We start from the raw sequence: 12,104 nt of genomic DNA, 5'->3' as shown, positions 1-12,104 counted from the left end.
ACATATTTTACACTTCAATGAAAGTGCCCCCTCCTCCCTACCAAATCTTACTTTGGATCCGGAGTCAGTTCAGTTTAGTAGATTTATTAGTGTTTAAAATGATCATATCAGTATAGCCCTAGCAAAAGAACTAAATTTGCTGTCAAAAGGCCTATATTTGAGGTATTTACTACCTATGTGACTTTACTACCTATGTGAACAAATTATTGACTCTCTGAGTTTCTTCATCTGAAAAGTAGAGGCACACAGTACCGTTTACTTTTCCACATAGTTTTGTTGTAAGAATCAAGTGAAATAATGGATATTATAGTTTGTGTTGCCAAAAGATTTCTGTAGGAGTGCTTGGGTAGCTCTCCCAAGCACATGGGGTGAGCATCTGCCTTTAGCTCAGCTCATGATCCCAGGATTGAGCCACATGTCAGGCTCCCTTCTCCCTCTCCCTCTACTTGCTGCTCCCCCTGCTTGTGCATGTGCATGCTCTCTCTCTCTCTGTCGAATAAATAAAAATCCTTAAAAAAATATAAAAGATTTCTGTAACTGTAAATTTGAGAAATGTATATGTATCTTCTGGCTGAGGATTACATACATAGAATGTGGCTTTTTGTTTGTATTATTTTGTTTAATGCCTTAAATAAAAGAATGGCGGTTTTTCCAGTCTGGGGATTCAGAGGTTGTCATTTTTATACTACCAGGTAGCCATATTCTACTTTGAAATACGGGCTGTAAATGATATTGTCATTAGAGAGACATTATGAGATAGAGGAATTCCGGGTGGTTCCTAAAATCCTCTCATGGGGAACCAGTGTCTGGTTTGGTTACCATAGCTTCCCCTGTCTACTTCTCACTTTGCATATTCAGATACCTAATTTTTTTTAATACTTTCATTTTTAAAGATTTTATTTATTTGACAGAGACCACAAGTAGGCAGAGAGGCAGGCAGAGAGAGAGAGAGAGGAAGCAGGCTCCCTGCCAAGCAGAGAGCGCAATGCGGGGCTCGATCCCAAGACCCTGGGATCATGACCTGAGCCGAAGGCAGAGGCTTTAACCCACTGAGCCACCCAGGCGCCCCACCTAATTTTTTTTTTTTTTAAGATTTTATTTATTTATTTGACAGACAGAGATCACAAGTAGGCAGAGAGGCAGGCAGAGAGAGAGGAAGGGAAGCAGGCTCCCCGCTGAGCAGAGAACCCGATGTGGGGCTCGATCTCAGGACCTTGGGATCATGACCTGAGCTGCAGGCAGAGGCTTTAACCCACTGAGCTGCCCAGGCGTCCCTCAGATACCTAATTTTATTGGGTATTGAGATTTTGGAAGTTTTCAACAATTGTCATAGTAACAAAGTGTCAGTAGACTAAAATGGAAATCAGATTGTCCATTTATTAGTTTACCACAGAGGGTTTATCTTTCCACTTAGCAAAATATTGGTATTCACTGTCCAGAGCAACCCCTTATCTATTCAAGGTACAAGGGAAGTCCTGTTATTCATCAGATGTTTGTTTTATGAAGATGGAATGAGAACAAAGAGATGGATTTAGGGCATAGAAAAGCCTGAAAAACTATTGTTGTATCATAAAACTTTTCACATTTTTAGGGACTGGAATGTTGTGCAGAGAGAAACTTCCTTGGATAGGTTTAGAAAAACTGTCAGATCTTTTGCTCTTTGGGAGTCCCTTTTTCTAGACTACACATTTTGTTTCTTAGAGTCAGTCTAATTTTACTGAGGTTTGGTTTTAGTAGATTACATGCGAATCACCTTGTTAGATTCGGGGATTTCCAAATATCCTGAGCCACGTCATTTAACTGACTAAACTTAGGATGTAGTTACTTTTGCAGGAGGCTGATCTCATTTATTATATTTGATTCTTCCTAATTTTTGAAGATTTTATTTATTTGTCAGGGAGAGAGAGAATGAGCACAGGCAGACAGAGTCGCAGAGGGAGAATGCGGGACTTGATCCCAGGACGCTGGGATCATGACCTGAGCCGAAGGCAGCTGCTTAACCAGCTGAGCCACCCAGGCGTCCCTATTCTTCCTAATTTTTGATTCTTCCTAATCTAAAATAAGGTCTGGGCATACCTTTTTCTACCTTCATGTATATGGATATGGAAGTATCCATGTTTATGAACTTTTCTTTGTGGATGAATGGATAGAGTAAAAGGGGTCTATAGATTATCTTGAGTATATAGAGTATATAGACTATAGCATTTGGTCTATAGATTATCCTGAAACATTACTACTAGAATAAATACATTTACCTGAAACACTCTTGACTTCGTTAATTTCTACCTCAAGTGTTTTCTTAACAGGAGAAGAGGGTTGTGATGAGTTCTGGAGGGCACCAACATTTGGTCAGCTGTTTGGAGACTTTGCAGAAAGCTCTTAAAGGTTTGTAATACGAAATATGCTTTGAAATATGTTTTTGAAATATGCTCTCTTAAAATGTCCAATATAAAAAGATTGTTTTATACTTAATAGAAGAAAAGTAAGTTGAGATAGATTTACTTTCTATGTTAAGTATTACCCTTGCTTTCACTATGGAGTTGAGATTAGCTCTTACCTGAACTTTTTTTTTTTAAAGATTCTATTTATTTGAGAGAGAGTGAGAGAGAGCATGAGAAGGGAGAAGGTCAGAGGGAGAAGCAGACTCCCTGCAGAGCTGGAGCCTGGTGCGGCACTTGATCCCAGGACTCCGGGATCACGACCTGAGCCAAAGGCAGTGGCTTAACCAACCAGGCGCCCCTTCCCTGAACTTTTTAAAAAAATATTTTAATTATTTGCCAGAGAGAGAGTACACACAAGCAGGCAGAGAGGTAGAGGTAGCGAGAGAAGCAGACTCCCTGCCGAGCAAGGAGCCCGATGCGGGACTCCATCCCAGGACCCTGGGATCATGACCTGAACCGAAGGCAGCTGCTTAACGAACTGAGCCACCCAGGCGCCCTCTTACCTGAACTTTTGAAAGATTTTTTTTTTTTAAGATTTTATTTATTTATTTATTTATTTAAAAGATTTTATTTATTTATTTGACAGAGAGAGATCACAAGTAGGCAGAGAAGCAGGCAGAGAGAGAGGAGGAAGCAGGCTCCCCGCTGAGCAGAGAACCCGATGCGGGACTTGATCCCAGGACCCTGAGATCATGACCTGAGCCGAAGGCAGCGGCCTAACCCACTGAGCCGCCCAGGCGCCCCTTATTTATTTATTTGACAGAGATCACAAGTAGGCAGAGAGGCAGGCAGAGAGAGCAGGGGAAGCACGCTCCCCTCTGAGCAGAGAGCCCGATGTGGGGCTAGATCCCAGGATGCTGGGATCATGACCCGAGCCGAAGGCAGAGGCTTTAACCCACTGAGCCACCAGGTGCCCCAAAAGATTTATTTTTGATCCTTCTTGGAGGCTGGTAGAGATTCAAAAGTTAATGATGCTTTATAAGATAGCAGGGAAAAGTTTTTTTCCTTCACATATTCTCTTTTAATTAACCCACGGTAAGAAGATGGACATTTCAACTCTAATAAAAGAGTTTTACATTGTTTATGGACAGTGTTTTCAGGGAAGGAAATAAAATTTAAATCATGAGCTTGAATATTCATACTTAAAATTACTAGTTCTGTGTATTTTCGGGGAAAAAATTAAAAACCGATTTTACTCTGATCCATCATGAATGAACCTGATTCAGTTGAATATTGTTTTTTTTTCCCCCTTGGGTTTCCTTTGAAATCTCGAGTCTGAGAGTGGGTTCCTACAGCCTTCATCGCCCCTTCTAACAGTTCCTTCTCTAATGGTTAATAATCCTTGTTTAGTTCATCAGAATGTAGAGGATCCCACATTTGCTTCTTCAATCTTAACACAGTGTCTCAATGTTGAAAAACTCTGGTAGCCCTTCCCAGTCCGTGGAAATAACCATAGTATACAGAGGCAGAAGCTGGTATTTTTTTTTTTTAATTGTGGTAAAATGTACATAACATAAACTTCACCATTTTAACCATTTTAAGTTATAGTTGAGTGGCATTAAGTACATTCACATTGTGTGTAGCCATCGCCACCGCTATCCATCTTCAGAACTTTTTCATCTTCCCAAGCTGAAACTCTGGACTCATTAATAACTTCTTTCTCCCTCTCCTCAGCCATTGATTACCATCATTCTACTTTCTTCAAGAATTTGTCTACTCTGAAAAAAAAAAAAAAAAAAGAATTTGTCTACTCTGAATACCTCGTATAAGTGGAATCAAACAGTATCTGTCCTTTTGTGACTGGCTTTTCAGTTAGCATACTGTCTTTAGTGTTCATTCATGTTGTGGCATGTATCAGAATTTCCTTTTTTGAAAAAGCTAAATAACATTTTTATGTATATACATTTTATTTCTTCATTTCATCCTTGAATGGACGTTTGGTTTGTTTCCACCATTTGGCTATAGTGAATAATGCTGCTATGAATATTTTAACTTTTCAAAAAAGATTTTATTTATTTATTTGTCAGAGAGAGAGGGAGCACAAGCAGGAGGAGCGGCAGGCAGAGGGAGAAGCAGGCTTCCTGCTGAGCAAGGAGCCCAATGTGGGACTCGATCCCAGGACCCCAGGATCATGACCTGAGTCCAAGGCAGGCAGATACTTAATCACTCAGCCACCCAGACAAACCTTGAATATTTGTTTTAATGCTGGTTTGGTGTTTTTTTTTTTTAAAAGATTTTATTTATTTATTTCACAGAGGGAGACCACAAGTAGGCAAAGAGGCAGGCAGAGAGAGAGAGGAGGAAACAGGCTCCCTGAGAGCCCGATGCGGGACTCGATCCCAGGACCCTGGGACCATGACCCGAGCCGAAGGCAGGGGCCCAACCCACTGAGTCACCCAGGCGCCCGCTGGTTTGGTTTTGATGTTAATCTTCCTTACTCTAGTGTGAACAGATACATGTGTCTTTTTGAAGTTAAAGATAACTTATCCCAAATGAGCAATGCAGAAGGGAGAGGAGAAAGGTCCAATAGTTTTCTCAAATAGAGGTCTTTTTTCAAATAGGCCCCCCCAACATGGGGCTCAAATTCACTACCCCAAGATCAAGAGTCACATGCTTTACCAACTGAGCCAGCCAGGCACCCCTCAAATAGATCTTTTTTTTTTTTTTACCCTTATTACTGCCTAGGTCATAGCTGAGTCTTACTAATAAACTTGTACAAATTATAAGCATTTGAACTATTGAATGTAATGGCTTGGAGGGATGGATATAATCCTTAGGATGTTTCGGTCTTTGAAGAATAAAATTTAAGTTATTTGGAGCATTTTGGTGATTTCCCTTTTTTTACCCTTTCCTAGTAACATCTTTACCAGCAATGACTGACCGCTTAGAGTCTATAGCAAGACAGAATGGGTAAGTAGTCTATCTTCGGTAGAAGTATTTAACTTAGTGTTGACTTTGGGTGGCTTTATTTGTGTCTTCTATTAATTTTTGTTTTGATTTGTTCCTGCTAGACTGGGCTCTCATCTCAGTGCCAGTGGCACTGAATGTTACATCACGTCAGATATGTTCTATGTGGAAGTGCAGTTAGATCCTGCAGGACAGCTTTGTGATGTAAAAGTGGCTCACCATGGGGAGAATCCTGTGGTATGTGTTGTTGATATTTCACTGGAATCTGTGGGGGTTTACTTAGGGACATTAATTTTAAAATGAATTGTTGGGGTTTGAAATAGCTTGGGTTTAGATATTTTCATGAGCCACTGTAGCGATGGTGTGATTGGCTATAATACCCATAGCTCTAAAATTTAGAATAACATGGGTCCATCTCTGACATCATCCAAAGGCTTTGACGGCTTTGACAAGTGGAGACACTAGAGGAACGCTTTCCATTTCATATCAACAAACATGAGCCGCAGTTGAACAATAGGTGCTGGGGATACAAAGTTCCTTAAAATTCCTGTCCTCAACAAGCTAATAATCAAGGACAGATAATCTTACACATAACTAACGTCTCTGAAAAAGCCTATAATAGAGATGAATGTTTAACGTGTGTAACCAGTTGAATATGGACCCTAAGGATGGCATTAAAAGGAGGTCCTAATGTTCTAAACAAGCTATTGAAAGTTGATTTCTTTATAAACTAGATCATATATTTTGATCTTTAATTTCCCACCCCACCCCTATGGTTTACTAAGTAGGAAGAAGATGCTTTTTGATATCTTAATATAAGGATTTTCTATAGTTTTAATGTTTTTGTTATAAAGCATGTGCTTTAAAAAGAAAAATTTTTGATGTCTTCAGATGCCTTAAAGTAGTTTAAAGTTTTAACATGATTTCTTTAATTTCAGAGCTGTCCAGAACTTGTGCAGCAACTAAGGTAGGCAAATGACATTTATATTCTGATATTGACAGTGCTCTTCTTTATAGCTAGTCTTGAGGCCTATCAGAAGTTACTCTCCTGAAGAAAATATTTATTTTCTTGGATCAGGATTTTTCAGAGTCTGTATTTGTTCACCTTCAGAACTGACTTACCTTGGGTTCTTTTTTTTTTTAAGATTTTTATTTATTTATTTGGCAGAGAGAGAGATCACAAGTAGGCAGAGAGGCAGGCACGGGGTGGGGAGCAGTCTTCCTTACTGAGCAGAGAACCCAATGCGGGGCTTCATCCCAGGACCCTGAGATCATGACCTGAGCCGAAGGCAGAGGCTTAATCCACTGAGCCACCCAGGTGCCCCTTACCTTGGCTTCTTAACCTGCTCCATCTATCCCAGGGTTTTTCAGCCTTGGTAGCACTGACAGTTTGGATTGGAAAACTCTTTGCTCTAGGGGGCTACCCTGTGCATTGTAGGATGTTTAACTGTGTCCTTCATCTCTCCCCACTATTTGCCAGTAGTATCTCCTGACGTGACAATCAAAAATATGTCAATATTTTCATATGTTCCCTGGAGGACAATCACTTTGGGTTGAAAACTACTGATCTAGCCTCAAGAATTCTGTGTGCAACAAAAATAAATAGAACCTAATTATTAAGTCAGAGAAGTCTTTTGAGAAAATTGAGTCTATACCACGGAAAGAACTTTTTTTCACTTTGAGAAAAATTGTTTTACGTTTAAGGTATATGTGTGATAAACTCCCATCATAGAAGTGCCAGACTTCAAGAGTTTCTTAGTAGTTGATGGTATTTCCCCCTGGATTACCCTTTTCTTTTTTTTTTTTTTTTAAAGATTTTATTTATTTACCTGACAGAGAGAGATCACAAGTAGGCAGAGAGGCAGGCAGAGAGAGAGGAGGAAGCAGGCTCCCTGCTGAGCAGAGAGCCCGATGCGGGACTCGATCCCAGGACCCCGAGATCATGACCTGAGCCGAAGGCAGCGGCTTAATCCACTGAGCCACCCAGGCGCCCCTATCCTTTTCTTTTAAATATTTTTATTTATTTATTTGACAGAGATCACAAGTAGGCAGAGAGGCAGGCAGACAGAGAGAGAGAGAGGAGGAAGCAGGCTCCCTGCCGAGCAGAGAGCCCGATGCGGGGCTCAATCCCAGGATCATGGGATCATGACCTGAGCCAAAGGCAGAGGCTTTAACCCACTAAGCCACCCAGGCACCCCTATCCTTTCCTTTTAAGTCGAGTAGAAATTCACTTTCTGGGATTTTAAGAAAGTCATGATATCAATTTTATGTCTTAAATACAGCAGAGTTTTTAGATACTACATGGAGATGGCTTAAGATGTTAATGTTGAGGAAATAAGTTTTATACTTGGCCTTTGCAGTGATCATTTTGATGTATTCATAGCCAAATGTGCCAAATTTGAACCACTTTTTAAAAGTTGGCAACATAAAAACAGCCCTTTTATGAGTTCATTGAATCAGTTAAGTCTAGCAAAGGTATGTTGCCAGAATAGTCCAGAAAGCCAATATTTCTGGTTCTAATCTGAAGTTGGAAACGGCACCAATTTATGAACTGGTGGTGTTTTAAAGTTAATTTGTAAGTATGTTTTGAAGTGGAAAGCTCAGAAATAATATTAGCCTTTACATGCTATTTTTAGTCACTTGGTATAGATAATGATTTTAAGATAGGGGGTATTTTGGGCATTAAGTGTTCAATTTTTGCCTGACCAAATATCTGACACTGTTAGGGCAATTTAGCTCTCAAGAGACTTTTTTTTTAGTTTGAAAAAAGATACAGAGAATTAGAATTGTTGAGTTGTGTTGTGTTATGTTGGATTGCTGAGCCTGCCCACAGAACCCAATTGACTAAGAATCCAAGCCTGAATATTGAGTTCTAGGATGCGAGGGGTCTAAGTAGTAGTTTCTTTTTCCTGGACCAGGTCTAGTCATACGAACATTTTGTGGTTTGCCTCCATAGTACTCATCTCCTTTACTCTAGGTCTCCTCTCTCTCTCCAGGTATTCATTTTCCTCTCTGCTTTTAGGTTGCCGTATACATTCATGCAAGTGTTCTATCTTCCCTATTTATTTATTTCCATTTCCTCTCCAACCAAAAATTTGTTTTCCTCATGACATCCAGTCATCTTAGTTACATATAAGGGGAAAAGAAAATGATTTATTTCAACCAAGTCTCATTGGTTAGGATTGAATTATTGGAGCATCTGAATTAGTAGGTCTTTTTGACTGTTTTTACAGTGCTTACAAGTACCTTCTCTAGATAAATGGGATAGAGAAAGGAAATCATTTCATTTTCTTTTGCTACTTTTGATTGACTCTAGAAAACTTTGGGGAGAAAAGAGCAAACCAAATTATTAAAATTAGTTTTAGGTAGCCATGATTTTTGACGCTTTGCATTAAGATTGAGTAGTAATTGTATGTTTTATTCTCTTCCCTCTCCCCCGAACTCCTTATAGGGAAAAAAATTTTGATGAATTTTCTAAGCACCTTAAGGGTCTTGTTAATCTTTATAACCTTCCAGGGGACAAGTAAGTATTTTTAAAATTTTTTTGCTTTTGTTGGAAAAATCAGTATAGATGTAAAACCATTTTGTGCTTGGAAATTTACCAAGTCTTCTGCCCTATCTTATTTGTGATTTCTTTTCATACTGACTACCTATAGCTTCCAACTTTATATCTTTCGAAGGTATTTGAAGTAAATAATTTCTGTATTAATGGATATAATGCTAAAAGAGACTAAATCCTTGAGATGTCTTCAACATAGTGATTTTTAAGCTGAAAAGTAATTAGTTGTGGAACTGGCTCATCATTTTTATTTTTAACCTACCTGGGATTCTGTTAACTAGCCTGGCTCTTTCAAACAGAATTGCCCTCTAGGCTATGTTAATGTTTGTTTGTATGTATGTGTAGGTATATATTTTTCAACTGTTTGACTCTTGTTCTCTTTATCTACGTTCTAGCAAACTGAAGACTAAAATGTACCTGGCTCTCCAATCCTTAGAACAGGACCTATCTAAAATGGCAGTTATGTATTGGTAAGATGGGCTCAAGTGAATTCCATATGACCCTCTGGATACTTTGTTCTCAAAGCTTTTCAGCTAGGGGGTTGCTAGGGTACTATATTACCTTACAGCTGCATAATATTATGTATTTTACCTATATCGTATATCTTGTCCATCTCCTTTTACTTCCCAAATGATTGCATTTCATTTTCTCAGTATGTCTAAGTTGTTGGTTGATACTCCATCAGTTTTATTTGAAGACTTGTCAAACCCGGCCTCACATCTGATAAATAATAGTCTAGTTGTAATTTTTGTTCACCATATTACAAACTGGTTTATACTTGTAAATAATCTCTTTACCTTAAAAGTGAAATATAATTGTTATATGTCCAGTTATAGAACAACTTATTAAGATAGTATTCTAAGACTTTTAACAGCTTCTTATTAGGGCATTGTGCACTAATACCTTCAGGGCTTTAATACAAGCAAACATAGATCATTTGTCTCACAGGAAGGCAACCAATGCTGGTCCCTTGGATAAGATTCTTCATGGAAGTGTTGGCTATCTTACTCCAAGAAGTGGGGGTATGTGATTCTACTTTGCTTACTTTGAAAAATATTTATTTATAAAAGATTTTATTTATTTATTTGTCAGAGAGAGTACAAGTCAGAGAGAGCAGCAGACAGCGGGGAAAGCAGACTGCCCACTGAGCAGGAAGCCCAATGGGGGGACTCAGTCCCAGGGTCCTGGAATCGTGACCAGAGCCAAAGTCAGACGTTTAACCAACTGAACCACCTAATCGTCCCAATTTCATTTTATTTTTTAAAGACTTTACTTAGGGGCGCCTGGGTGTCTCAGTGGGTTAAGACTTTGCTTTCATCTCAGGTCATGATCTCAGGGTCCTGAGATCGAGCACCACTTAAGCCTCTCTGCTTAGCAGGGAGCCTGCTACCCCCTCTCTCTCTGCCTGCCTCTTTGCCTACTTGTGTTCTCTGTCTTGTCAAATAAATAAATAAAATCTTAAAAAAAAATACTTTATATATTTGTCAGAGAGTGAGAGCGAGAGAGAGCGTGTACACAGGCAGGGGGAAGGAGAAGCAGGTTCCCTGCTGAGCAAGGAGCCCATGTGGAAATCCATCTCATGACCCCAAGATCATGACCTCAGCTGAAGACGAGACACTTAACCGACTGAGCCATCCAGGCTCCCCTATTTGTTAATTTATTTTTAAAGATTTATTCATTTATTTGTGAGAGACACAGAAAGAGTGTGCAAGTGCATGTGCGGGGGAAAGGGCAGAGGGAAAGGTAGAGAGAATCTCTAGCAGACTTCCTGCTGAGCACGGAACCAAGATCATGACCTGAGCGGAAATCAAGAGTCGATCACTTAACCCACTGAGCCACTGAGGCACCCTGAAAAATGTAAAAATGTTTTATTTTAGTTAAGGAGTCGTTACATTTATACCTTGGGTTATAAGCAGAGGGAGAAAATTACCAGTCATTTCTTTATTTTTAAATGGTTTCTAAGGTGTTAATACCTGCCTTCCCCCAGTTACATTTTTATTTTATTATTATTGTTATATATATATTTTTAAACATTTTATTTATTCAAGAGAGAGAGTGAGGGCGCCTGGGTGGCTCAGTGGGTTAAGCCGCTGCCTTTGGCTCAGGTCATGATCTCAGGGTCCTGGGATTGAGTCCCGCATCAGGCTCTCTGCTCAGCAGGGAGCCTGCTTCCCTCTCTCTCTCTCTGCCTGCCTCTCCGTCTACTTGTGATTTCTCTCTGTCAAGTAAATAAATAAAATCTTTAAAAAAAAAAAAAAAAAAAAAAGAGAGAGTGAGTGAGAGAGAGCATGAGAGGGGAGAGGGTCAAGGGAGAAGCAGACTCCCACTGAGCTGGGAGCCCGGACTCAATCCCGGGATGCGAGGATCATGACCTGAGCCAAAGGCAATCACTCAACCAACTGAGCCAACCCAGGTGCCCTCTACCCCCGTTACACTTTTAAACTGTGAAGTAAATTATTGCCATTAGATTCAATATTGAGGCTTCCATCATATCTCATAAGTTGTTTTGGAGCATATGAAATTACTCTCTCATATATAGTTTTGTAAAAATAGGAATGTTTTTGTTTGCAATTTACCTAATAAAAATAGTGATGTTTTATTTTGTGTAGGTCATTTAATGAATTTGAAGTACTATGCCTCTCCTTCTGACCTGCTGGATGATAAGACTACATCTCCCATCATTTTGCATGAGAATAATGGTAAGACTTTAACTGAAAAGCAACTGAAGTTTTTGTTCAGTGTTTTAAAAATATTTAAAATAATTTGAATGCCTAAGCCTGGCTGTGTATTTCCTGATTTGCTACTTCGTAATAAGTTTGCCATCTTACCAAAGTTTGCTGTTCCTGTCAGATTTTGCATCTGATTCACATACACACACACTCTTAAGTATATATACATGTATGTGTACACACATATAATAATAAAAGCTTAACAGGTGCTTTTGAACAAGTAAATGAATGAATGAAAAGGTGTAAACCATTTGACTTGAAATAATCCCCTTTAATCAAAGGTGAAGAGATTAGCCAACTCACTAAAGAATATAATAATGGATATTATTTTCTATTTGCATTTTTTATTTTTTATTATTTTTTTAAGATTTTGTTTATTTATTTGAGAGACAGAGATCACAAGTAGCCAGAGAGGCAGGCAGAGTTGGGGGTGGGGGGGCTCCCTACAGAGCAGGGAGCCCAATGCGG

The 12,104-nt window shown here is 39.3% G+C and overlaps 1 protein-coding gene across 2 annotated transcripts in view; it reads left to right on the top strand.

Moving 5' to 3' along the window:
• The window catches only part of MED1 (mediator complex subunit 1), a 28,522-nt gene that overhangs the window by 5,017 nt on the left and 11,401 nt on the right, over window positions 1–12,104 (top strand). Inside the window, exons 3-10 of one of the 2 annotated variants that reach the window (XM_032320347.1) lie at window positions 2,307–2,385; window positions 5,297–5,351; window positions 5,453–5,585; window positions 6,287–6,315; window positions 8,800–8,871; window positions 9,303–9,377; window positions 9,856–9,929; window positions 11,517–11,606. In XM_032320347.1, the coding sequence (XP_032176238.1) occupies window positions 2,307–2,385; window positions 5,297–5,351; window positions 5,453–5,585; window positions 6,287–6,315; window positions 8,800–8,871; window positions 9,303–9,377; window positions 9,856–9,929; window positions 11,517–11,606 (607 nt within the window). Of the gene's footprint in view, window positions 1–2,306; window positions 2,386–5,296; window positions 5,352–5,452; window positions 5,586–6,286; window positions 6,316–8,799; window positions 8,872–9,302; window positions 9,378–9,855; window positions 9,930–11,516; window positions 11,607–12,104 lie in introns of those variants that run through there. The other variant, XM_032320348.1, reaches the window with a different exon arrangement.

This window comes from Mustela erminea, chromosome 18 (genome assembly GCF_009829155.1).
Source record: "Mustela erminea isolate mMusErm1 chromosome 18, mMusErm1.Pri, whole genome shotgun sequence".
Classification (NCBI taxonomy): Eukaryota; Metazoa; Chordata; class Mammalia; order Carnivora; family Mustelidae; genus Mustela; species Mustela erminea.
The sequence above is the reverse complement of the archived record's forward strand: the minus strand, read 5'-3'. Positions and strand labels throughout refer to the sequence as shown.